The sequence below is a fragment of the Fundulus heteroclitus genome, unplaced genomic scaffold, assembly GCF_011125445.2.
Source record: "Fundulus heteroclitus isolate FHET01 unplaced genomic scaffold, MU-UCD_Fhet_4.1 scaffold_56, whole genome shotgun sequence".
Classification (NCBI taxonomy): domain Eukaryota; kingdom Metazoa; phylum Chordata; class Actinopteri; order Cyprinodontiformes; family Fundulidae; genus Fundulus; species Fundulus heteroclitus.
The window spans coordinates 2,212,240-2,239,354 of record NW_023396989.1 but is presented as its reverse complement, the minus strand read 5'-3'; the positions used below and the strand labels follow the sequence as shown (position 1 = coordinate 2,239,354).

The 27,115-nt window shown below is 43.0% G+C and overlaps 1 protein-coding gene across 1 annotated transcript; it reads left to right on the top strand.

Annotated features, from left to right (window-relative positions):
• Positions 1 to 13,314: 13,314 nt before the first annotated feature.
• LOC118561094 (E3 ubiquitin-protein ligase TRIM21-like) lies at positions 13,315 to 17,922 on the top strand. Its single transcript, XM_036132877.1, has 2 exons — positions 13,315 to 13,336; positions 16,460 to 17,922. The coding sequence occupies exons 1-2, from the start codon at positions 13,315 to 13,317 to the stop codon at positions 17,893 to 17,895; spliced, it is 1,458 nt and encodes a 485-aa protein (XP_035988770.1). The 3' UTR covers positions 17,896 to 17,922.
• Positions 17,923 to 27,115: the final 9,193 nt, after the last annotated feature.

The following is a 27,115-nucleotide window of genomic DNA, read 5'->3' as shown; positions in this document are numbered from 1 at the left end:
TTTACTTGTCTGTCTGCATTCCAACCAACACATGTGGTGTTAGAGATTATGAGATTACAAAGACTGGACTGCACATGGTTACTATGGAAATTACAGGTAAACAAACTCCGGAAGCAAAGAGTCTGACTTACTTAAATTGGACAGAATGACTGATTAGGGGAAGATGTGTCAACTAGGACACTTGGGTGGACACAATGGGTCCTACTGTCTTGGTGAGGAATGAACGGGGCTCTCTGGGGTCTGGAAATCTGCCCGTCACGCTGTTGTGTATAAGAGTCCAGTACTGAGGCTCTAAACATCCCTCTGTCATTTACATTAAATATGTGAAAATGTAGTTTTGGTTTCAAGAGACTTTATATTACTACAGAAGTCTGCAATAGAAACACCACGTTATTCAGAAAAAGATCCAGGGGTGACCGCAGCAAATCAAAGGTTTTTGTACAAAGGTCATGAGGTCTGGATCAGGACAAAAAGAACAAGATCATGGTTACAAGTTGTCATGGATAGAGGAATCTTTTTGAACCACACCCAGAAGAACCATCAGGAAACATGAACAGTTGAACCTGTTTATTGAACAGTAAAGATTTCTGGGAAATGGTTCCGCAGCAGTTCTCTGTGGAGGAGATATTGATCAGGAGGTGAAGAATGAAACAGAACAATGTTGACAGGCAGGATATTACTTAGATTTCTAAAGTGACTTGCAAGTCCAGTCCAGTTTAAGATTTCTATTGCTAACTTACTGAATATTGTTCCTTGGTCATTTGTTTTTCTTTATCCTAGGGTTAAACAGAGAATGGTTACCCCACCTTTTGTCAAATCACATGATTTATGACACTTAAGCCCAACTCACATTCCAAAGGACAGGTTCCACCCCCCTTTCCACTATGACATCACCACGTCACCTCTGACCTAAGATTTATGACCATGACCTTTGACCTATGATTTTGACCCATGACCTTTGACCTAAGAGTTATGACCTGTAACGTAAGACTTATTATATGGTATTTATGACGTGTGACCTATGACCTAAGATTTATCAGGGTTTCCCGCAGCGCTATCTTGGCGAGGCGGCTGCCTCGCCAAACTCACGCTACCGCCTCGCCAACATTCCAAAAAATAAAAAATAAAAAAAATGTGACGTTAACACGCGGTTTGTTGTTGTTGCTTTCGCACGTGCGTGAATGGCAGGGAAAAAACACATGGATACCCCCCGCTCCGCGAGTCGGTCCACGGAAAGAAAACGTGTGGTACCCCCCCCCCCCCCCCCCCCGCTCCGCTCCGCGAGTCGGGCCGCGGAAAACGTGTCGCCCACCCCAACCCCCTACCCCCCCCCCCCCCAAACTTACCGCCTCGCCTAAGCAAATTCCTGCGGGAAACACTGTTTATGATTGTATAACCTCTGACTCATGCGATCATATGAGCCAGAATATTAAAGCCCTAATGAGAGAATTAATTAAGTCAGATTGAATTCTGAACATGTACCATGGGGGAGGGACCAGAAGGAATTTCACACTTCCAGAGGCAGCCCTCTCCACAAAACTTTGCCCCCACAGCTTCCCTCAGTCTTCACTACCTCTTTTCCTGGATCTGCTCTGGACAACAGGGCCTGCGTGACTGGGACTGCCAGCCATGCCCTGCGAGCCACACCGACAAAGTCTGCTCATCTTTTCTGCTTGGGACATCGGGAAGAGAGGAGGGGGCTGGGGAGGCCAGCCAAACTGCACAGAATGTGCCTTCTGTGAAACTCATCTGCCCTCGCTTCAGTGGAGCGAAAAACGAGAAATCACAGCTTTTGTTTATTTTTGCCAGCAGTTGCAAGAAAGCGGACTTGAGAGAACAGGGATCGGTTGCCTTCTCTCATCAGACAAGCTGAGAGCCTAGAAGCAGCCTGAAGGACGTCAGAGCTCTCTGTCCCCCATACCACGCTTACAGTTAGCTCAGAGCCGCAGAGCTGCATGTCTGCTTCTGGAAAGACCATCGATCTTCCCTGTTTCCAATGTTCTCTCCCTTGGATGGCCAAAGTGGACCGAACTTGCACGAGACACTTACAGGTCTGGCAGGATTGAGGCAGGGAAAGGTTACATGTTCATTTGGAAATGTTTGTGTAATGCGTCCACATGGTGTTTTCAAAACAAAGAGCTAACGGAGGTAGCTCATTGGTAGCATTTGGTGCCATGTGTAGATATTAATTCCGGCCTGCTCCTGCTTAGCTCTGAAGACCCATTCTTACCCCGGTTTAAGATTTGACATTAAATGAGAAGACATGATCAGAGGTAAACATTGTAATGTGCATATTTAATTCATTAGGGATTCCGAATGGAGACAAAAGTTTACATTACCAGTGTACCTACGTCCTTCTCCTAGGTATTGGAGCTTTTGTCTGATCTAAGTTTTGCAAAGACATCCTTTGATTTCTGGAGCTGGATTTCAACTCTGCCTTCAATACAATCATCCCAGCTTCAGGAGAAGCTCTCCCAGCTGAATGTACCTGGCTCCACCTGCAGGTGGATCACAGACTTCCTGTCTGACAGGAAGCAGCAGGTGAAGCTGGGAAAACATGACTCTGACTCCCAGCTCATCAGCACTGGTTTCCTCCAGGGCTGTGTTCTTTCTCCTCTGCTCTTCTCCCTGTACACCAACAGCTGCACCTCCAGTCATCAGTCTGTCAAGCTCCTGAAGTTCCTGACGACACCACTCTCATGGGACTCATCTCTGATGGTGATGAGTCCGCCTACAGGTGGGAGGCTGACCATCTGGTGACCTGGTGCCGGGAGAACAACCTGGAGCTCAACGCTATAAAAACAGTGGAGATGGTTGTGGACTTCAGGAAGAACTCAGCCCCAGTTACCCCCATCACCCTCTGTGACTCCACCATGGACACTGTGGAGTCTTTCTGCTTCCTGGGAACTATCATCTCCCAGGACCTAAAGTGGGAGCTGAACATCAACTCCCTCACCAAGAAAGCCCAGCAGAGGATGGACTTCCTGCGGCAGCTGAAGAAATTCAACCTGCCAAGGACAATGATGGTGCAGTTTTACTCCTCCATCATTGAGTCCATCCTCACCTCCTCCATCACCATCTGGTACGCTGGTGCCACCGCTAAGGACCAGAGCAGACTGCAGCGTGTCATCAGGTCTGCAGAGAAGGTGATTGGCTGAAATCTTCCATCTCTCCAGGACCTGTATGCCTCCAGGACTCTGAGGCGTGCAGGAAGATTGTGGCTGATCCCTTCACCCCAGTCACAGACTATTTCAGTCACTTCCCTCTGGCAGGAGGCTGCGGTCCATCAGAACCAGAACCAGAACAGGCTGCGCTCCATCAGAACCAGAACCTCACGCCACAACAACAATTTTTTCCCATCTGCTACCGGTCTTATGAACAAGGCCAAGAGCCGCCCGTGAAACTGGACACTGTCTCTCTCCCCCGTTCAAGACTTACAAGCTGCTATTGTTTTCATCCGGGTTTTTTCGCGCCTGCGCGCCGGACTGGAAGGCAGAAGGCGAGCACAGCGGCAGATGCCAACAGAGCAAACAACGAGTTCTCGACGTATTTTTCTTTAGGTAACATATCACAAGATCGTTTTAAGAGTAAGTTGATGGTTGATGGTATCAGATTGCCAGATACGGTCCAGATAGCGAGTCTGTGAATGCTGGCCAAACGATTTAGTCCGGCCCGGTGGCCAAATGCATTATCATTATTCAATAACTGTATCTCCTCTCTGCATCGACCGATCTGCACTAGATTTTTTGTGCGATACACACGAGCGCTCAACGCGTTCGTGTGTATCGCCCGGTGGACGGGCGGAACAAATGCGTGACAGCTTCTGCGGTGGCTGGCGGCCGGCGGTGCGCGAAGGCACTTGGTTGCAGGGCCGATCGACGCCGCTTGCGGCTTTAATTATTTAAGCAGGACAATGACCAGTGCAAAATTAAGTTGTATTTACCGGAAATGAAGTGTAGACTGCAAATTCTGTCGGGGTATGATGGCTCCTACAGTCCATTGGGATTTGTCTGCCTGGGTCCTTTTTCACTGAAAATATCCATTTCTTTCTTCGTCCTTCGGTAAACAAAAGAAACGTACATCCAACGATTTGGAATGCCTCTGTGTTGACATGGATCAACAGAGCTGTGGCTCTGGGTAAGTTTGGCAACTGTACTGAAGAGAAATCTAGGATTATTCTTATTCTCCTCAATTAATGATGAAAAATATGCTGCTCTAACTCTGCGAAGGGTCTTGTTATACAACAATAGACTGTTCTTCCAGATTAGGTAGGATTCCTCTTGGTGTGTAGAGCGCCATTTTCTCTCCAATTTCCTAACATTGTGCTTCAAGGAACGCAGCTCTGAATTAAACCAAGGAGCCAGCATCCTGTGAATAATCACCTTCTTTTTCAAGGGAGCTACATTGTCTAATGCAGAACGCAATGACGAAGTCATACCGTTTACAAAGACATCTATTTGTGAATTGGAAGAAACAACATTGCTTGGACCTCCAGAGAACCAGGGGCCACATAGAGCATCTGTACCCAGGGATGGTGCACCCTGGCCCTCATGGAGGTGGGCTGAGCACCCCCCTTGGACCTCCAGAGAACCAGGGGCCACATGGAGCATCTGTACCCAGGGATGGTGCACCCTGGCCCGCATGGAGCACCCCCTTGGACCTCCAGAGGACCAGGACATTGATAATTGTTTTCCAGCTTCTGTACATATCCTTTATGGCCATGGTGATTAGAGACACCGGCTCCCAACTGGGAGACTGGGGTTCGATACCACCCTTGGCTCTCAAGTTTTCAGCTGAGTATACTTGTCTCATCAGAGACTTAACATGTATACATCCCATCGCATCACGTGGCCCTGGTAGTTGAGTGGTTAATGCTCCTGCCTCTCATGTGGGCGAACAGGGTTCGACTCCTTGAGCTGACAACACTTTTCACTTTTTAAAATGTGGACAGTCGAAGATATAATTACTATGAGCCATGGTATTAGCATGGTTCCAGTAGCCTAGTGGTCTGTGCCCCATTGTGTGTGTCCACGATTCCGGCTTATCGGAACCTTTTTTTTTAGCCTTTAGTTCATTTAATCCTCCAGAGAAACTGGGGGGGGGGGGGGGGCATTGAGCTATTTTAGCCGGGAATGGGGCACCCAGGCCCACATGAAGGTGGGCTGACAACCCCTATGTACCTCCAGAGAACCAGGAGGGAATTGATGATATAAGGACTATGAGCCATTGTATTAGCGTGGTTCCCAGCAGCCGAGCGGTTAAGGTTCTTGACTCGAGGTCCCCCACACACTCCCAATGGACCACCAGCACTCATAAACATGGAAAATAGCATGAAGACCCATTGCCATTTAGGATCACCAGCCAATGACTTCTAGTGGCAGGCCGCCCCTCCCCCAAACACACTCCCAATGGACCACCAGCACTCAGACTTAGAAAATAGCATGAAGACCCATTGCCATTTTGCATCACCAGCCAATGACCTCTGGTGGCATGCTATTAGTCTAGTGCTCCTTATGGATGTATGGATGCAAGAAGAATCAGGGGGCCACTTGGAGCTTTACTACCCAGGAACGGACCATCCAAAGCCTGCATGGAGGAGGGCTGAGCAGCCTATATACCTCCAGAGAACCAGAGGACCCATGGATCATCTCCACCCCAAAACAGAGCTCCCTTTCCCCGCATGGAGAAGTGCTGAGCAGCCCATAGACCTCCAGAGAACCAGGGGACCCATGGATCATCTCCACCCCAGAACACAGCTCTTTTTCCCCACATGGATGAGTGCTGACCACCCCCCATGGACCTCCAGAGAACCAATTAGGATCATCTAACCAAACATCCCTCGTGGCAGGCCGCCCCTCCCCAACACACACTCCCAATGGACCACCAGTACTCATAGACTTATAAAATACAATTAATATAGACATGATACTTAGGTGACACAATAATCCCTCGTGGCATGTTTAACATGTACATAATAGCCAAATGGCAAACAATAATCCCTTGTGGCAGGCCGCCCCTCCCCCACACACTCAATGGACCATCAGAACTCTAACACTTAGAAATTACAATTAATATGGACATGATACCTAGGTGACACACAATAATCCCTCGTGGCATGCTTAACATGCACATAATAGCCAAATGGCAAATAATAATCCCTTGTGCCATGCTCTCTGAAAACAAGGCCATGTTTTAACTTGTGATACAGGAGCTCCATCTAGTGGATTTTGCATGTATTGCAGTTTTACCGAAATGACGTTAGGGGGCCCGCATGGCGGTATTCAAAATGATACGGAAATGGCACTGGGGGCTCTCCCCGCCACAAAGGATACATTGACTGGCATGGCATCATCAAAATGAATTGAAACGCTCTGCCATTTCGGGGGGTCACCCTAACCTCCGTCCAAAGCCTCCCTCCGTCCGCCCTCTTCGGGTTGTTTTGTGTTCGGGCCCCTTTCCACCCACACGGGTCAGGATGTTATTGTTCGTTTGGGCATCTAGTATCTGCCTTTAAGGGGGGAGGTAATGTCATAATCCCAAGGCAGCTATGAGTTTAATCCTTGGGATCATGCATATGTTTCTGTTGTGTTTGTTTTCATTCACTGTTGTTCACGCCTCTTTTGAATTTACCTTTCAGCCGTTTCTGTTACCTTTGATTGCTCCACACCTGTGTCCTGTTCAGTTCAATTATCTCCTGTGTATGTAAGTTCCGGGTTTCTGTTCAGTCTTTGCTGGATCCTTAGTCGTAATCACCCAAGTCTGTCAGATCTCTCTTGTTGGTTTTCAGTCCAAGTTTGTGATCTGTTTTGTTAACTACCTGTTGAGTTTCTGGATTAAATTTCTACCCTGCTTACCGATGTTTCCTCGCCACTTCTTCTGCACCGTCGGTCCTCAACCTAGCCTCCAAATCATGACAGTTAATCGCACAAAGCAACAAACATTTTAAGACACCACCTTTCTCATCTGGAAGATCTCCTGACCTAACTTGGTTAATGTCATGATTTGTCTTTGGATGAACCCGGACACAGCACGCACACACAGAGCTTGTTCTTGAAGTGAGTTTTATTGTACAGAATGATGGGTGAATGGCGAGAGGAACCAGAGTCTTATGGACGGAGGTGAAGGGTGCGGAAGCTGGCTAGCAGGAGGAGCACAGGAAGACTGACCGGGAGGAGACTCGGGAGCGGAGGACTTGAGACAGAAGCAGCTGCGGAACCGGAGAGCGTGGAGCTGTAGCAGAACTTGAGAGCGTGGAGCTGTAGCAGAACTTGAGAGCGTGGAGCTGGATTGCGGAACTTGGACCTGAGTTGCAGAACTGAAGAACGTGAGCCGAGAGCTGGAGAATGTGGAACTGAGTTGCTGGAGTGAAGAACGTGGAGCTGAGTAGAAGAACATGGAGCTGAGTTGCAGAACTGAAGAACGTGGAACCGAGAGCTGGAGAACGTGGAACTGAGTTGCTGGAGTGAAGAACGTTGAGCTGAGTGGCGGAACTGAAGAACGTGGAACCGAGAGCTGGAGAACGTGGAACTGAGTTGCTGGAGTGAAGAACGTTGAGCTGAGTGGCGGAACTGAAGACAGACTGAGACTGAGCTGGAGTGAACACTACGGGCTGGCAAAGAGAGCAGAAAGAGGTATGTTTAAATAAGGGTGGAACCAGGTGGAAGCAGTTGCGAGTTAATTGCAGCCTGCCAGGTGAAACCCATCAGGCTGCACAGTAACGAGAGAGAGGGAGAGAGGCTCAGCATGCAGCCCTCACGCTGCATCCTGACAGTTAAAACATAGCATTATTTAGTGTCCAAATATGATTATGACTCCTTATCGTACAGCTAGAACTGTCTTCTCAGAGTCTTCTGTTGGCAGAAAGGTGGCATCTACTTTAATCTGAAAGCAATAACTCAGAGAAAACAAGAGTAGCATGCAGTTAAAACCCTGGTGCCCTTAGTGTCACTTTAACCTGATGTTGTTTGTTGATCCTGGGAAATTAGATCTATTTCTCACCGTTCCTTTGAAACTCTGTTCAAAACAAATCTAAAAGAAAAAAAGGAAAAAAACAAAAACAATTCTCCCAAGGAGCACAATTATGTATTTTCCAATATGTCATACATTATTAACTTATTACAACTTTTTAGTTCTTTTTGGTCCTTTGACCATGTGTATTTACTGTTAGTAATACTTTTATTTATATATAACTTTTCAATCTCAATTGGTCAAGGGTGAAACTTTAAAGCAATGATTTTCTCTTTTAGTTTTTTGAGTTTCTAGTGTTTTTCTATAAATGATAAGAGTTTTCCCCAAAATTCAGCACATTGAGAAGACTGCTCAAAACAAACCAAGATTAGAATTAGAATTTAACCCTTTAGAAGCTCGCTTATTTTTGTTTTATTTTTTAATGATATTCTTTTCGTGCCCCCAGGCCAGAACACGCTGCCCCAGCCTCGCCATAAACATTCAGATGTTTACATCATGGTCAGAGTTGTTTATCATATCTTTTGTCCTGATTCAGGTTAAACTGTCCCTCTGAGGTTCACCTCAGCTCAGCATAACTAGATAACATCAGATCATTTTTGTAACTGATGACACATTTAATGTGGCCTTCCTGATATTCAGGCCTCCCACGTCTGAGTGGTGTGAGGCCATAGTGACTTCAGAATAACAATTCTTACAACAATTGTCCACCAGGCCCTTACACTCAGTTTTTGGATCAGCTGTCAGACTTCTTATCTGATTTGGTGTTAAACACTGAACAGGCTATTATAGTGGGTGATTTTAACATTCATGTGGACACTGAATGTGATAACTTTAGTGTAGCCTTTAAAACTATTCTAGATTAAATTGGTTTTGCTCAAAATGTGCATAAACCGACACACTCTTGGCTACATACTTTAGACCTTGTGCTGACATATGGCATTGATTGTGAAGAATTAACAGTAGTTCCTCACAACCCTGTCCTATCTCACCATTTTTAATAACCTTGGACTTTGATCTGAGTTCTCCACCCCAAAAAGAGGGTTCCATTATTGTAGATCTTATCTTGAAAATTGCAGAAATGCCGTGGAGATAGCAGCAATGGTGTTTTTTCTCATTCACAAATAGATGTCTTTGTTAACGGTGTGACTTCATCATTGCGTTTTGCATTGGACGATGTAGATTCCTTGAAAAAGAAGGTGATTATACACAGGAAGCTGGCTCCCTGGTTTAATTCAGAGCTGCGTTCCTTGAAGCACAATGTTAGGAAATTGGAGAGAAAATGGCGCTCTACACACAAAGAGGAATCCTACCTAATCTGGAAAGAAAGTCTACTGTTGTATAACATGCTTGCTCATTATAAGGGATTGCTGGAAAGCCATGCACAATGCAGACGACTCTTCCTGTAGCTCTACGCTTCTTCAGGAGTGAATGCTGCTTGTCAAGACTTTGATGCAATCAACTGGTCCCTTTATATAGCATTTTTTTTAACAATCTGCATAATCTGTTGAATTTCATTTTGTAAAGTGCCTTGAGATGACATGTTTCATGAATTGGCGCTATATAAATAAAATTGAATTGAATTGCATTGAATTGAAATGTTTCTCCAATTATGCATGTAGTCCACAGTGTTTGCAGGACATAAACTGCTTAAATTTCTTTTTCTTTTTACACAACAAAGTATTAAGCTACAAGAGGAAGATATTATTTTTGTATCCTTTACACAGCCACATAATGTCCATTTAAAGGCAAGGTGCAACCCGTAAAGTCATCAATCAAGATATGACACGAAGCTTTGATAAAATACAATAAAATATGTTGAAATTTTTGGTACATTGTTGTGAGTCTAAGATAAGTTTATGATATAATTGAGAGCAAATAAAAAACATAACAATCAAAAAAGCAGGGTAGAGTTATGTGTGTAATGTAAAGTAATGGGGAGTTAAACTCCTGGTATTTATGCTATAAAACTAAATGTCTTTCTTTTTTGCTTTATTTTGACCTTAATTTACACTGTGACCTAAAAAATATCAACCAACTGAATAAAGTGGATGTTTTATTGATCAGCAACTTATTACTCAGTCATGCTCAATAAATCAGAATGTGGTCAGATGTGTCTCGTATGTCAGATTAATTGTACCATTTGAAAGTAAAAATGTTTGAACAAACATCAAAAGGTGTTTTCTAATTTACTGAGAGTCAGGGTGTGGTTTTGCCTGCTGCATCTTGAACATTTTCTGGCACCTTCTTCCTCCCATTCCCTCACCTCTGATCAGTTCCACCTGCTGCAATTAATCAACCAAATTCAGGTTCACCAGAACAGTTCATGACACCTAGCATGACTGCATCTATAAATATGGATTTATATTATTTTTGGTTATACCGTATTTTCCAGACTTTAAGTCGCAGTTTTTTTCGTAGTTTGGCCGGGGGTGCGACTTATACTCTGGAGCGACTTATGTGTGAAATTATTACACATTTTTACCGGTATATCAATTACACCAGTTATTTTCACTCCAAACCGCAAGAGGGCGCTCTAGGCCTGTGTTGAATCAGACGTAAGCGACGTAGAAGCAGAAGTGTCGCATCTTCTACCTCCGAAGTTAACGGAGTTATTTGAAAGTGACACAGAGGATGAAGATTTCACTGGATTTTAGTTATTTGGAGTAACATGGGCGCTTTGGTTAACTTCTTCGCATGTTATTTATGCTATAGTTATCTGAATAGCTCTTAATATGTTACGTTAACATACCAGGCACGTTCTCAGTTGTGTCATGTAGCGTAAGCTAACCGTACAATTATTCAGCCTGTTGTTGCCTCTGTTCTATTTTTATTTAAAATTCCCTTTCAAGATGACATGTCTGTTCTTGATGTTGTATATTATCAAATAAATTTCCCCCAAAAATGCGACTTATATATGTTTTTTCCTTCTTTATTATGCATTTTATGGCTGGTGAGACTTGTACTCTGAAGCGACTTATAGTCCATAAAATACGGTAATATCCTTCAGCTGGTCCCTGGAAAACTTCTTGAATTATAACTAAAACAGATTATTTAGATATTGTTGTAGAATTACTTGGATTGAGGGTTATTTCCCTTTATGTTGGGATTGACATATGTTACTTTCCATACGCTTGGTTCTTTGGACAATATAAAAAATACAAATAATAAAAAATAAATGTCAAATATTCTGAAATGTTCAGCTGCACATTTGTAAAAAAAAAAAAAAAAAAGAATTCAATCCATTAGAACTAGAGGATTTTTTAGTGTTTATCCAGTAAAATTATTGCTTACTTAATTATAAGAGGAAGAACAAGATAACAATCAAAAGACAAATAATCCTCGCACAAAGACTAATTCTCTTGAGGTATCCATTTTTGTAGTTCACTCAAAAAAAATTAAATGAACAAGTTGGTAAAAAGTGTGGCTTCAAGAAATGCTACATGTTTTTTTGTCTATTATATTGATAAAAAATATGTTTCACATGATCATGATCATATTGAACGCCAATTAAATAAATAAAAAAACATATTTAAAAGTATTACTGGAGATTGCACTTAAACAAAAAGACAGTAAGTAATTTCTAGAAAAAAAGTCATATTGATCCTGGAAGTAAAATTAAGTGCAAAGATTTTATTTTCAAATCTTTTTTTTTTTTTTTTTTTTTTTTTTGATCTGTACATACGTCATATAGTATAATTTAACTCTTACCTTATTTTCATTAAGACAGTCAATAAACATAGAGGAAGAAAGAACCTGTAAAACTACCTGAGGGTTAGAGGAGGAGCAACACTGGAGAGGAAGGTTTAAGCACTCTCAGTGAAGTGAAACTTTATTAGAGCTGCAGTCCAGACAACCTTTCAGTGACTGATTCAAATACTGGTAAGTACGACACTTGGTATTTTCTGAGTTTTAGCAAGCAAGTTTAGCACAGGACTCAACAGGAAGTTTCAGGAGGTTATTATTAGATTAGCTTGTCAGAAAAATTTGTATCCTCTTAATAAACTAGTAACTGAAATTTAAGGTAAATTCTGAATAATTTTCAGTTATCCATGTTTTTTTAAACAAATACAGACATTAAATCATTTATTTATCCATTGTTTATATCATCTTTTACATACAGGGCAGCATTGAACTGCTCTAGCAGTCAGTCATCAAGAGGCAGTATTGGACATGTCTCCAGTCCATCAGAGGACAACACAGAGACACACAGGACAGAGTTATGCAACACATGTATTTATACCTAACGGGTAGTTAGAAAGTTCAATGAAACTAAGTTTTTGGTCTGTGGGAGGAAGCTGGAGTACTCAGAAAGAACCATGGATGCACAGGAAAAGCATGTTGCCAAATTTCATATTTAGGACTAGTCCTGAAAATACAAATAAATAAATAAGATAAATAAAAATAAATGTCTTGCAGATTTAAAGATGCTATAAGTAAACATATTTACTGTAAAATCAACCTAAATCATTCTCATTTGTCACCTGGGATGGAAGTAACATTCCCTATAAACAATCCTCTCCATCAACAATGTCTTAGTCATGTTTTTCTCCTTTCAAACCTAGAGGTACCGTCCAGAACTACTTTGGTTCGGAGTGTAGCTTGTGTGTAGCGTGTGTTTTCTTCCTGAATCCTTAGCCAGGAAGTGAAACTTAGCTTATCATTTGGTATTTTATGTTGGCAAAAGAGCAGCAGCCTGCTGACAAGGAAGCCAGTAAGAGAAGCTGACCAGAACTGCAACAGAATAAATGATCAAAGATCCGTTCTGTGGAGGTAAAGATTCAGTGGAGTTTCACTGCAACAATGGACCGTTGAGTAAATGGCTGGTGGATATGTGCTGTTTTGATTTCAGTGTCAGTATTACATATTGTCCCTTTAATCACCTATTGGAACAATTCTGGAAATATCAGTCGAGTTGTCATTTTTATCTTTCTATGTGTTTTAGAATATGAATTACATGACGTTTCATGATTTGGCGCTATATAAATAAAATTTAATTGAATTGAATGAAACATAGTTTTGCGCTGTTTAAATTTGGAAACTTTATCTTGTTGAAGGAGTGAACATGTCAGAACCATTTATTTTGAATGTAATATTTCTGCAATTTTTAGCATATTTATAGTATTTTTGAAAATTTGTGTTTTTATGTTTAAACCACTATAGTGTTGCCCTGTGAAATAAAATAAAGATTTCATGAAGCTTGTCCCTGCTCAATATACAAGATAACATTTTGGTTGCTTCTATACAATGCATTATTTATATGACCTGTATTACATTGTTATTTGTTTGTTCTTGTTCTCTTTTTAAGATCCAAATGTTTCTGGGGACCCTTCATCTACTTCCAGCATCATGGAGAAAGAAAAAGATAAAGGTAAGATGGAGACTACAGCAACACTCTGAAGTACAGAGAAATTGACTTTATTAACAGAAAAACAGGTTTGACTTGTGGTCCTAATCAGGGTCATTCATCATAAAAAACCTTGTTTAAAGGAGTCAAACGCAGGTTTATACAGGGGCAGGTTTAGAACCAAACCCATTCATCCATCCATTTTCCAACACACATATCACTTGTGGTGTTGTGAGGGGTTTCTGGTGCTTATCTCCAGCGTTCTCTGGGCTAGAGGAGGGGTACACACTGGACAGGTCGCCAGTCTACCGCAGGACAACACAGAGACAAACAACTATTCACGCACACACTCACACATAAGGACAATTTAGAGAGACCAACTAACCTAACAGTCATGTTTTTGGACTGTGGGAGTAAGCCGGAGTACACGGAGAGAACCTGGAGAGAACCCACGCATGCACAGGGAGAACATGTAAATTCCATGCAGAAAGACCCAGGGTGGACTCAAACCCAATTCAATTCAATTCAATTTTATTTATATAGCGTCAAATCATGAAACATGTCATCTCAAGGCACTTTACAAAGTCAAGTTCAATCATATTATACAGATTGGGTCAGATTATACAGATTGGTCAAAAATGTCCTATATAAGGAAACCAGTTGATTGCATCAAAGTCCCGACAAGCAGCAGTCACTCCTGGGGAACCGTAGAGCCACAGGGAGAGTCATCTGCATTGTACATGGCTTTGCTGCAATCCCTCATACTGAGCAAGCATGAAGCGACAGTGGGAAGAAAAACCACCCATTAACGGGAAGGAAAAACCTCCAGCAGAACCGGGCTCAGTATGAATGGTCATCTGCCTCGACCGACTGGGGGTTAAAGAAGACAGAACAGAGACACAACAAGAGAGACAAAAAAGCACAGAAGCACACATTGATCCAGTAATCTGTTCTACATTAGATGGTAGTAGCGGGTGAGCCGTCTTCTCTGGATGATGTCACAGTTAACAGAACGCCAGACCAGGTGTACCTACTATGAAGAAAAAGAGAGAGAGCAAAAAGTTAAAAGCTGAAATGACGACAGTCATTTCAATGTAATACAATGCAAAACTGGAGAACAGTAGACTGAAGAACAGTAGAAATCAGTAGAGTGAGAAAATTAGACCCTGATGTCCTCCAGCAGCCTAGGCCTATCACAGCACAACTATAGAGATAGCTCAGGGTAACATGAGCCACTCTAACTATAACTATATATCCAGAACCTGCCACTGTGCAGCCCCCAGACACATTAATGCTCACTTTTTAAGGAATGCAAAAAAAATGACATGGTTGAAAAACAAAGCAAAATATCCAAGGGGAGTAAAATTATATTTATTACTCCATCTGTCTATGGTAGGGGTGTTCAAACATTGCTCCATGAGAATCAAAAATTATAAAAGGGAAAGTACTTGGGAGCCATAAAAAGTAAATAATCTGTCTTAGAAATGATTTATTATTAATCAAATTTTTAATTACATTTTATTTGTATAGTGCCAATTCATTAAACATTTAATCTCAAATCAAATTCAATCAGCTTATACAGATTGGTCAAAAAAATTCCTTTAAAGGAAACCCAGCAGGTTGCATCAAGTCTCTCCAAGCAGCATTCACTCCTCCTGAAAGAGCGTAGAGCCACAGTGGACAGTCGTCTGCATTGTTGATGGCTTTGCAGCAATCCCTCATACTGAGCATGCATGAAGCGACAGTGGAGAGGAAAACTCCCCTTTAACAGGGAGGAGAACCTCCAGCAGAACCAGAACCAGGCTCAGTGTGAACGCTCATCTGCCTCCACCCACTGGGGCTTAGAGAAGACAGAGCAGAGACACAGAAAGCACAGAAGCTCACATTGACCCAGGAGTACTTTCTATGTTAGAGAAGACAGAGCAGAGACACAGAAAGCTCAGAAGCTCACATTGACCCAGGAGTACTTTCTATGGTAGAGAAGACAGAGCAGAGACACAGAAAGCACAGAAGCTCACATTGATCCAATAATCTGTTCTACATTAGATGGTAATACCAAGTGATCTGTCTTTTTTTCTTTTTATCCATTTAGGATTATTTCTACAAGTATCCTTTTGTTAGATTAAAACTGTCCTGGAACATGTAGGAAACCAATTTGTCAATATAGTATGCCTGAAATACCAAGACAGGACATATGAACAAAGATGTCAGTGAAATTATTGCCCTCAAAATCTTTTTAAACCTTCCTGGCATGAAAACTATTTTTAATGCCAGCTTCAGACATGGGTGTTTGAAAGATAGTCCAAAACAATTTTTATTTGGTATAGAAAATAATTGGATGTATATTCACTCCTCAAACTTTCCACTTTTCATTGTCGCAATATTTTATTCAATAATACCCGACCAGAGCAAGAACTAAAAATCCGTCCGTCCGTCCATCTTCTTCCGCTTATCCGGGGTCAGTAGCAGCTTCAGTAGGGAGGCCCAGACGTCCCTCTCCCCAGCCACTTGGGCCAGCTCCTCAGGAGGAATCCCAAGGCGTTCCCAGCAGAGAGACATAGTCCCTTCAGCGTGTCCTGGGTCTTCCCCTGGGCCTCCTCCCGGTGGGACGTGCCCGGAACACCTCACCAGGGAGGCGTCCAGGAGGCATCCTGACCAGATGCACAAGCCACTCAACTGGCTCCTCTCGACGTGAAGAAGCAGCGGCTCTACTCTGAGTCCTCCCCGGATGACTGAGCTCCTCACCCTATCTCTAAGGGAGAGCCCAGACACACTACGGAGAAAACTCATTTCAGCCGCTTGTATCCGGGATCTCGTTCTTTCGGTCACGACCCAAAGCTCGTGACCATAGATGAGGGTAGGAACGTAGATCGACCGGTAAATCGAGAGCTTCGCCTTTTGGCTCAGCTCTCTCTTCACCACAACGGATCGGTACAGCGCCCGCTTCACAGCAGACGCTGCACCAATCCGCCTGTCGATCTCCCGCTCCATCTTCCCCCCATTCGTGAAAATCTTTCATTAAAATTAAAACATTGGGCTATTAATATTGAACTATGATATCTTTTGTTTACTCTAAAACTACTGCTAACGGTATGATTGTCTTGCATCGTTGACAGTTTATGTTTCTCTGTGTTGTGACTTTTTCAGAAGTTGAGTTGAAGGCAGAGGATGTCTTGCATGCTTTGGATGAATTAAGTGATAAAGAGTTTGAGAGATTCAAGTGGTACCTGCAGCAGCCCGAGAGCCTTCCTGGGGTCCCACCACTCAGAAAGGCTCACCTGGAAAGAGCAGAAAGCCTAAACATTGTCGACTTGATGGTGCAGACCTACACACTTCAACGAAGCATGGAGGTGACTATTAATATTTTAAAGAAAATTAACAGGAATGACCTGCTGCAGAGATTTTCTTCAGAAAAAGACATGTGTCCTCAGCACATTAAACCTCTGAAACTGTTCTGTGAGAATGATAAGAAACGTCTCTGCCATTCCCGCTCTGTTTTTAAACACAAAAAACATAACGTGGTTCCTCTTAGTAAAGAACATGAAGGAAAGAAGGGAGAACCGAGGAAGACAGACAATGAAGTTAACCGAATGATCCAGTGCAGACGATTGAAGATCAAGGAGATTAGAAAGTTAATGAAGACCAGTAAAGATGCTGCAGACAGAGAGAAAGCAGAAGCTGTTCAGGTCTTCACTGCTCTGAAGGAGGCTGCTGAGAGAGGCCTGAAGGAGCTCATCAAGGAGATCCAAGACAAACAGAAAACTACAGACAGAGAGGGGGAAGACTTTATCAAAGATCTGAAAAAGGAAATCTCTGAGCTGAAAATGAGCTCCCAGGTGGATTCCCTTCAAAGATTCTCCTCCCTGAAAGCTGCTCCACCCACCAAGAACTGGACAGAGGTCAGAGTTCATCCTCCATCATATGAGGGGACTGTGGTGAGAGCTGTGGATCAGCTGAAGGATACTCTGTGGGAAGACATGAAGAAGATGTTGGAGCTGAAGAGGGTCCAGCAGTATGCAGTGGATGTGACTCTGGATCCTAATACAGCTCATCCTAAACTCATCCTGTCTGATGATGGAAAACAGGTGAAACATGGAGATGTGTGGAAGGAGCTTCCAAACAACCCAGAAAGATTTTGGCTCTTTCCTAATGTTTTAGGAAAGCAGAGTTTCTCTTCAGGCAGATTTTACTTTGAGGTTCAGGTTAAAGGAAAAACTGACTGGGATTTAGGAGTGGCCAGAGAGTCCATAGACAGGAAGGGAAAAGTCGGTCTGAGTCCTCAGAATGGTTTCTGGGTTATTGTGTCTAGGGATGGATATCACTACTCTGGGGATGATATTTCAGTTCCTTTCAATCTCCAGCCCGGTCCTGAGAAGGTGGGGGTGTTTGTGGATTATGAGGAGGGTCTGGTCTCCTTTTATGATGTAGATGCTGCAGCTCTGATCTACTCCTTTACCGGCTGCTGCTTCACTGAGAAGCTCTACCCATTCTTCAGTCCCTGTCTAAATGATGGAGGTAAAAACTCTGCTCCTCTGATCATCTGTCCTGTTAATCGGGCTCATTCTTGTTCTGATGAATCTTAATCAGAATCAGAACCAGGCTCAGATGAAACTCCATGAATCTGTGGGTGAGGAATCTCCAGTCTGAGTGACTCTGTAGGTGAAGTTCTGCTGGTGGTGATCTTAGATCTTAATTGTTGGATAGTTTGTGCTACATTAGAACAACCTATCTAAAACTTTTTTTGCTTTTCATAATTATCTTGTGCAATCCTTTTGGCATAGGCAACAATCTATTTCAAAAACCTATCAAATACTAACATTGTAATGATTGTTTTTGTCATTTTTAACAAGTCATACATTTAGATTGTGAAATAAATACCTGGGTGTTTAAACTGGACTGGACTCATAACACAGACACTCTGTATAACAAGGGCCAGAGCCGCCTCCACCTCCTGAGGAGACTGAGGTCCTTTGGAGTGAGCAGACCTCTGCTTAAGACCTTCTATGACTCTGTGGTGGCCTCAGCCCTCCTCTACGCTGTTGTCTGCTGGGCTCCAGGCAGCGCAGAGCGGGACAGAAAGAGGCTGAATAAGCTGGTGAGGAAGGCCACTTCTGTCCTGGGCTGCACTCTGGACTCTGTGGAGGAAGTAGCTGAGAGGAGGGTGTTGTCCCAGCTCACATCCATCATGGACAACACCTTCCACCCCCTACACCAGACTGTAGAGGAGCTGAGCAGCTCCTTTAGTGCCAGACTTAGACACCCTGTCTGTAAAAAGGAACGCTACCGCAGGTCATTCATTCCTGCTGCTACCAATTTATACAATGCTGCACTTTGACTATAACTGTAACTATAACTAACTATAACTGTAATAACTAATGTGCAATTACTATTTATTACCCTGTGCAATAGTCCTGTTAAAAAAGAAACTTCAGCTGTTATAGTTATCTCACTACCTCACTGTTGTTCTTTACCTGGTACCACTTTAATGTACAACGTCAAATCCATATGTATATAAGTCACCTGAATGTACATAAGTCATCTTAAATCTCTGCTTTATTTCCTTTTTTTTTCTTGATCCACTGTATATATGTGGACACACTGTTTATACCTTATGCACCTTTAACTCCTTTTGGCACCTTCTTTGATTATTAAAAACAACAGTAAAGGAACAAGTTGTTTTTCTAAGTGTGATTTTTTACAGGAGCTTTACTTTTAACATCTTATGGTGGAGTGCTGGCCGAGTGATTAGAGCAGCGCGCTTGCACTCAGAGAAGGATGCAAGTACCCGGTTCGATCCCCAGCGCCTGCACTCTGGGTCCCTGGGCAAGACCCTTGCCCGAGATTGCTCCCCGGGCGCCGCACATGGCAGCCCACTGCTCCCCAAGTGGGATGGGTTAAAAGCAGAGAACACATTTCATTGTAATGTATGTTTCAATGACAATAAAGATGATATTACTATTATTACTATTATTAAATCTTCTACGCTGACAAATTAAAAAATTAATATGAGAATAAATATGAAGACCCGACCCCCCTGCCGTACTTCAGTGACCATGGAAATACCCACATTGAAGACTTCTGCTATAAAGAAAGAATAGCTGTAGCGACTAATAAGTTATTGATTTGTTTAAGTTGATACAATTCTATTTAGTGACAGTAAATAAAATAATGACAGTTATCTAAAATCTATCAGAAATCCATTTAAAAGGAAATTATTTTGCGAAGTTATTCATTACTTCACCTTTAATACACTAAATGTTTAAGTCTAAAACCACTAATTCTATCAAACAACCATCGTTACGTAAAAAATAAACATGGAACTGGCAGGTCAGACCCAGTGTTGTTTTTGTCAACGACGACGATAACGAAATTATTTCGTTGACGCCCATTTTTTTTCATAACAATAACTGACGAGCCAAACATAGATCTTTGAAGACGAAAACATGACGAGTCGTGGGTGTGAGTTTTCGTGGACGGGACTGGACGAAAACATTAGTGTATGGTTTGTCGGACATTTAAAATGCATAAAATTTATGCCTATTGTGCTGTTATCTGTTCGTTACAAGCTAAGAAGTATCAGCCCTGTTTGGTCACACCCACCACCTGTTGTGCAGCGGCGCACATTCTGCATGACCAGATTTGCAGACCATGGTAGTAGCGACAACCTACGGAGCCTGTCTGGTGTCATGGACATAAATATTTTGTTTTACAAAATGTTAAGTAGTGACCACACTAATTTGTGTCAATGAGATAGATAAGATAAATAAACTGTGAGGAAAGCTCTCTGGGGAAAAAAATAGTTTGTATGGTTTTCACTGCATTATGTATCGCAAAGAAAACCATTCTCATGAATTGGAAAAGTAAGGGAAATCTCAGTATCAATCAGTATAGAGATCTTTTGTTGGATCATTAGGGTTCCAAGCCCGCGGTGCAGAAAGAACGGGCTATACCACGCATAGCCGTTCGTCTGCTCTGCAGTGCAGAGAACCCTATTGTTTTTCATTTGTTTTTAAATTATTTATTATTAGGGTTCCTAGCCCGCAGCGCAGGCGAACGACTATGCCGTTCGTCTGCTCTGTGAGCAGAGAACACTATTGTTTTTCCTCTGTTTTTCCATTATTTATTATTATTATTATCATTATTGGCTATTATTTTTCTCCGCTAAAATGCGTTGTGCAGCCCATGCGAACGTCTGCTCTGTGAGCAGAGAACACTATTGTTTGTTCCATGCCCGCGGCGCAGGCGAACGCTCGTCTGCGCGTTGTGCGGCCCATGTGGACTTGTAACGAAACTATTGAATCAGGTATCCAAATACAGAATATGCACCGCTACTCAAACCCAGAAATTCAGACCCCTCAACAACTAGGGGGGCGCTATAAGAAAGGACAATGCGTTTTGGCCTGTAACCACCAACCTACTGGTCCCACACTCAAAAACATTATATCACTTTGTTTATTAGATGATTCTGCATCAAAAAGGGAATTGGCACACTTTTCGTTTTCCAGCTACTTTTCGCGCTACATGGCTACAAAGGTTAAACCTTTCTTGTTAAACTCCTCCTACATTTTTTGTGCAATCCGCGCAAAACCTTATATATAGGCATGTCATGGACAAATAAAAAAAGTTAACGTGGCGGATTTTTGAATTTTGACTTTTTCGAAAAATAATGCTAAAATAAAGATTGTTAGCTAACTAGCTCTAAATGAAATTGCTGATTATTCTAAAACCATAACAGATTTTAACACGTCCTTCATAAGTCATACTCCAAATAAGATTTTGCACACGTGTCCCGCATTTGAGAATTGTCCATCACTAGGGGGCGCTGTGATGTCAAGAAATCTACTAAGCAAGAATGGCTGATCGGATTTTTACAAAACCTTCTTCATCCCTTTCCAGTCATAGCCCTGAACTAAAGTATTAAATATGGTAATGATTGAAACAAGTGGGCGGGGCCTATTTCCAAAAGTGTGAAAAAACCTGGAGAATAATAAATACAATAAACAAAAGAATAAAAAATGCTTTAAAATAAAAAAAAATATCTCAGATTTTCAGGATGTATTCCTTGAATAAGGTGTAACAATTCTCTCACTGCATGTATTGACATTTTTGAAAGTCCAACACTCTGAATTTTTAAAAGTTTGTGAAATGCAGAAATCAATGTATTTTCCACAAATATTGTTCAATCCCAAGAAAAATGGCCACTATTTGTAAAGCACATTCAGACTACACGGGGACTTCAGTTTGGTAGAAATCCAGGTGATTTTGACTTATTTAAAAGACATTGAAATTCACATGTGCAAGACTATAAAGTTTAATGTTTTTTATCTCTGAAACGCTTTTTTCAATTGGCATTTAAAAAATTGCGTAGTTAGACAAAGCACTCTTTGAGATCCATGAATATTTTCAGAATTTTAGGGCAAACCGTTGATTTTTAACGAATTTATGGATTTTGTGATGATTCACAACTCTCACCATCCAGAGCTCTGACTATCCAGAGCTGTGAACAGGGTGGCCATTTTGCCCATATTTGGGCACATCACAGGATATGACGTCACATCCCGTGATGTTTGAAACTTGAAGAGGGAGGAATTGGAATTTGAAATCAGAAAAACTCAAATTAATAAAGAAAGTATTGTAGCAGTGTTTTTTGATATTGAAAATGCATATGATATGTTGTGGAAAGAAGGTTTATTATTTCAAATTATAAAGATGGTTATTACAGGTAGGATTTATTGGTGGATCAAAGATTTTCCAACTAAAAGTACAAGTTCAAATAGGTAATTATCATTCTGAGAAATATATTGTTGAAAATGGTACTCCACAAGGAAGTATGATAAGTCCTTTATTATTTCGATAATGATAGATGATGTGTTTCAAAATATAGATAATGGAATGGGTTTTTCTCTTTTTGCTGATGATGGAGCTATGTGGAAGAGAGGAAGGAATTTGGAGTTTATTACTAAAAAGATGCAAGAAGCTAATTTTAAAGTTGAAGAATCGTCATTAAAATGGGAATTTAAATTCTCAGTGGATAAGACTAAAACAATGTTCTTTTCAAGGTAGTAAATGAATGATGTTAAATTAAAATTATATAATTAAGAAATAGAAAGAGTGAAACAATTAAAAATTTTAGGGGTTTGGTTTGACGAAAGCATAACATGGAATATACACATTCAAAGAGTCTTAATTTAATTCAATTCAATTCAATTTTATTTATATAGCACCAATTCATGAAACATGTCATCTCGAGGCACTTCACAAAGTCAAAATCAATCATATCATACAGATTGGTGAAAAATTTCCTATATAAGTCAGCTGATTGCTTCAAAGTCCTGACAAGCAGCATTCACTCCTGAAGAAGCGTAGAGCTATAGGAAGAGTCTTCTGCATTGTCCATGGCTTTGCAGCAATCCCTCATACTGAGCAAGCATGAAGCGACAGTGGAAAGAAAAACCACCCATTAGCAGGAAGGAAAAACCTCCAGCAGAACCGGGCTCAGTATGAATGGTCATCTGCCTCGACCGACTGGGGGTTAAAGAAGACAGAACAGAGACACAACAAGAGAGACAAAAAAGCACAGAAGCACACATTGATCCAGTAATCTGTTCTACATTAGATGGTAGTAGCAGGTGAGCTGTCTTCTCTGGATGACCTCACAGTTAACAGAACCGTCAGACTAGGTGTACCTACTATAAAGAGAAAAGAAAGAGAGCAAAAAGTTAAAAGCTGAAATGACAACAGTCATTTCAATGTAATGCAATGCAAAACTGGATTGCATCTACTTTTTTTAGACAAATGCAAGAAAGTAAAAAATATTATGACATGCTTAATTGGTAGGGAGTGGGGAGCAGATAGATGGGCTCTCCGCATCCTCCGCAGTAAGTGCAAGCGCTTCTGTACCCTTATCGCCAGTGACATGGTGTTCACAGACCAGCTGAGGTTGTGTGTAATGTGCACCCCGAGGAATTTATTGCTGCTGACCACCTCCACAGCTGAGCTGTTGATGAGAAGTGGAGCATGGCGAGGCCATTTCTTCCTGAAGTCCACAATGATCTCCTTTGTTTTCTCCACGTTCAGGATCAGTCCTGGTCCTGTTCGTTGTCATCTCTGATCAGGCACACCACCGTTGTGTCGTCTGCAAACTTCACAATGTGATTGGTGGTGAAACTGTGGACACAGTCGTGTTTCATCAGGGTGAACAGCAAGGGCTCAGGACACAGCCCTGAGGAAAGCCCGTGCGGAGGGTGATAACATCAGAGGTATTCTGTCCGACCCGGACCAACTGAGGTCTGTTGGTGATGAAGTCTAGTAGGCAGTTGCGAAGAGGTGTGCTGAAGCCCAGATGTTCCAGTTTTGATGGTGTTGAACGCTGAACTGAAGTCCAGGAACATGCTCAAGGGGGCGGGGCGTGGGTGGACTTGGAACCCGTTAATAACTGCTTGCAGTTCTAGTATTAATCTTGAGACAGCATCTGCATCCACATTTGATCGATCTCTTTGGGCTCCTTTGATCAGCACCATCACTTAGTGGAATGTGGGCGGTGGGTTGCTTCCTGCAGGGCGCAGTGGCTGGATAGGGGGGTCCCTGGGGCTCTGGGGGGCACTCGGAGTGGGGTGCCTGGTGGGTCTGACCCCAGGGTCTGTCGCCCCCATCTGGGAGGGGCTTGGGAGGCTTACAGGCAACCTACAGCAGCCGCTTGCTGCGCTCTTGGGGAGTTCCGTGGTGACGGACGTGGGTTACTGACCTTGTAGCTGTGATGTCGCTGGGTGGGTCCGGGGTGGGTCTGGGTGCCTGGGGTCCCTGGGGTGTGCTGCCCTTGGGCTGGGGCCCCGGCAGGGCCTCAGGGGTTTGGGTTCCAGGGGGTATGCCGCTTGGGATCTGGGCCGGCGCACACCCGGGTGTCTGCCCCTGCACAGGGCCTCTGGTGTGCTGGGGGGCCTCGGGGCCTGTTGAGCTGGTAGGGGGCATGGACATGGACATCTCAGGGCAGATGCTTTTCCCCTTTTTTGGGTTGGCACTCTGCTAGTGGGGGGAGGGGAGGGAGGGGAGTAGGGACTAACCCACCCTGGAAGTCTATTGTTGTATGTATGGTGAGTTTTCGAATGTTAGTGTTGGGGAGGGATTACCTCTACGAGTGGGGTGTGGGGGGGGGGGGGGGATTTGGATGTGGACATTTTGGTGGGCTTTGTGTCTGGCCCCCTGTCTCGGTCCAGGTCCGTGCCGTCTCCCGGTGCGGGTTTCGCCTGGGGGATGGGGTGTGGGATGGCTCGTGCGGGCTGGCTAGCCAGGGTCCCCCCTCTTATTTATTATTTATTTATTTTTTTTGGGGGGGTGGGGAGCCGGTAGGTTTGCTGGGTGGGCTGGGGGGGTGGAGGTATTGGTCCTGGTGGGTGGTCGGCTCGCGGGCCCTGCTCTCCGTTCTCCGGATGGGCTTTCGGGGAGCGGGGTGCCTATTGGAGTCAGTAGGGGAGCTGGCTCCCTGGGACTGCTGTAGGCTCCCCAGTCCTTTTCTCCCTATCCCCGGACTCCCCCTGGGGCCTGGAGGAGGAGCAGGCAACCGGGTCCGGGGTCTTGGCGGGGGGTTGCTGTGGGGCGCGAGCGGCTTGCTGAGACTGGGGTTGATGCCTCTGCTCTCCCCTGAAAGGGGTGGGGGGGAGGGGTGGCTAGCGTAAGGTGGGGGAGGGAGTGGGTTTATTAGGTATTTAGGGGGTGAGGGGGGTTCTGGTTGGGTGGCCCGTACGGGTCATGTTGGCCCTGGTCTGAGGGGGCATCTGGCCTAGGGGGCGGGATCCGGGGTCAGGCACAGGCAGGCGGATAGTTGGACTGTGGTGCCCCCCCACCCCCCACTTGGGATTGTTGGATGTGAGTGTTATGTGGTAATGTGTGTACAGTTGGATGGGTTGGATGGGCACTTCTTGCATACCATACGGTCAAGCTGCTCCCACAACACCTCAATGGGGTTCAGATCTGGTGACTGTGCTGGCCACTCCATTACCAATAGAATACCAGCTGCCTGCTTCTGCTCTAAATAGGTCTTGCACAATTTGGAGGTGTGTTTGAGGTCATTGTCTTGTTGTAGGATGAAATTGGCTCCAATCAAGCGCTGTCCACTGGGTATGGCATGGCGTTGCAAAATGGACTGATAGCCTTCCTTATTCAGAATCCCTTTTACCCTGTACAAATCTCCCACCTTACCAGCACCAAAGCAACCCCAGGCCATCACATTACCTCCACCATGCTTAACAGATGGCATCAGACATTCTTCCAGCATCTTTTTATTTGTTCTGCATCTCACAAGCGTTCTTTGTCTTCCTCTGTCCGATGTCTATGTTTTTTTTTGCCCATCCTAATCTTTTTCTTTTATTGGCCAGTCTCAGATATGGCTTTTTCTTTGCCACTCTGCCCTGAAGCCCAGAATCCCGCTGTCGCCTCTTCACTGTAGATGTTGATACTGGTGTTTTGCGGGTACTATTTAATTAAGATGCCAGTTGGGGACCTGTGAGGCGTCTGTTTCTCAAACTAGAGACTCTAATGTACTTATCTTGTTGCTCCGTTGTGCAACGCGGCCTCCCACTTCTTTTTTTACTCTGGTTAAAGCCTGTTTGTGCTGTCCTCTGAAGGGAGTAGTACACACCGTTGTAGGAAATCTTCAATTTCTTAGCAATTTCTCACATGGAATAGCCTTCATTTCTAAGAACAACAATAGACTGTCGAGTTTCAGATGAAAGTTCTCTTTTTCTGGCCATTTTGAGCATTTAATTGACCCCACAAATGTGATGCTCCAAAAACTCAATCTGCTCAAAGGAAGGTCAGTTTTGTATCTTCTGTAACAAGCTAAACTGTTTTCAGATGTGTGAACATGATTGCACAAGGCTTTTCTAATCATCAATTAGCCCTCTGAGCCAATGAGCAAACACATTGTACCATTAGAACACTGGAGTGATAGTTGCTGGAAATGGGCCTCTATACACCTATGTAGATATTGCACCAAAAACCAGACATTTGCAGCTAGAATAGTCATTTACCACATTAGCAATGCATAGAGTGTATTTCTTTATAGTTAAGACTAGTTTAAAGTTATCTTCATTGATAAGTACAGTGCTTTTCCTTCACAAATAAGGACATTTCAATGTGACCCCAAACTTTTGACTGGTAGTGTATATACAGAAAGCCCGTAATTTATTTATTTATTTATTTTCACTTTCCTTTCTCAGGTATCACTTTACACATGTCAGCTTAAATAATAATACATATGATTTAGCAATGGCATCAAGGTGTTACTCTATTGTATCTGTTACACTATGTCTGTTGGTTGTGCTGTTCTTTTTGCGTCTCTTTCCAGGTGATGAAGCAGACGGAAGACGTTTTATCATTCTTTCCCTTCTATCTCTTACATACGGGGTAATCAGAGCTCTGATATATGATGGAGCTTGATTATTAAGGGCTTTATACGTTAGAAGAAGAATTTTAAATTCTATTCTTGATTTAACAGGAAGCCAATGAAGGGAAGCTAAAATTGGAGAAATATGATCCCTCTTGTTGATTTTCATCAGAACTCTTGCTGCAGCATTTTGGATCAGCTGAAGACTTTGAACTGCATTTTGTGGACTTCCTGATAGTAAAGAATTACAATAGTCCAGCCTTGAAGTAAGAAATGCATGGACCAGTTTTTCAGCATCACTCCTGGACACAATGTTTCTAATTTTGGCGATATTCCTGAGGTGAAAAAAGGAAACTCTGGAAACCTGTTTAATATGGGATTTAAATGACGTCTTAATCAAAAACTACACCGAGATTTTTTAC

Excerpts from the sequence above, each read along its gene's own strand:
- LOC118561094 (XM_036132877.1), top strand. The coding sequence starts at position 13,315 with ATGGAGAAAGAAAAAGATAAAG. Across the intron at positions 13,337-16,459 it reads GGAGAAAGAAAAAGATAAAG|AAGTTGAGTTGAAGGCAGAG; the intron begins GTAAGATGGAGA and ends TGACTTTTTCAG.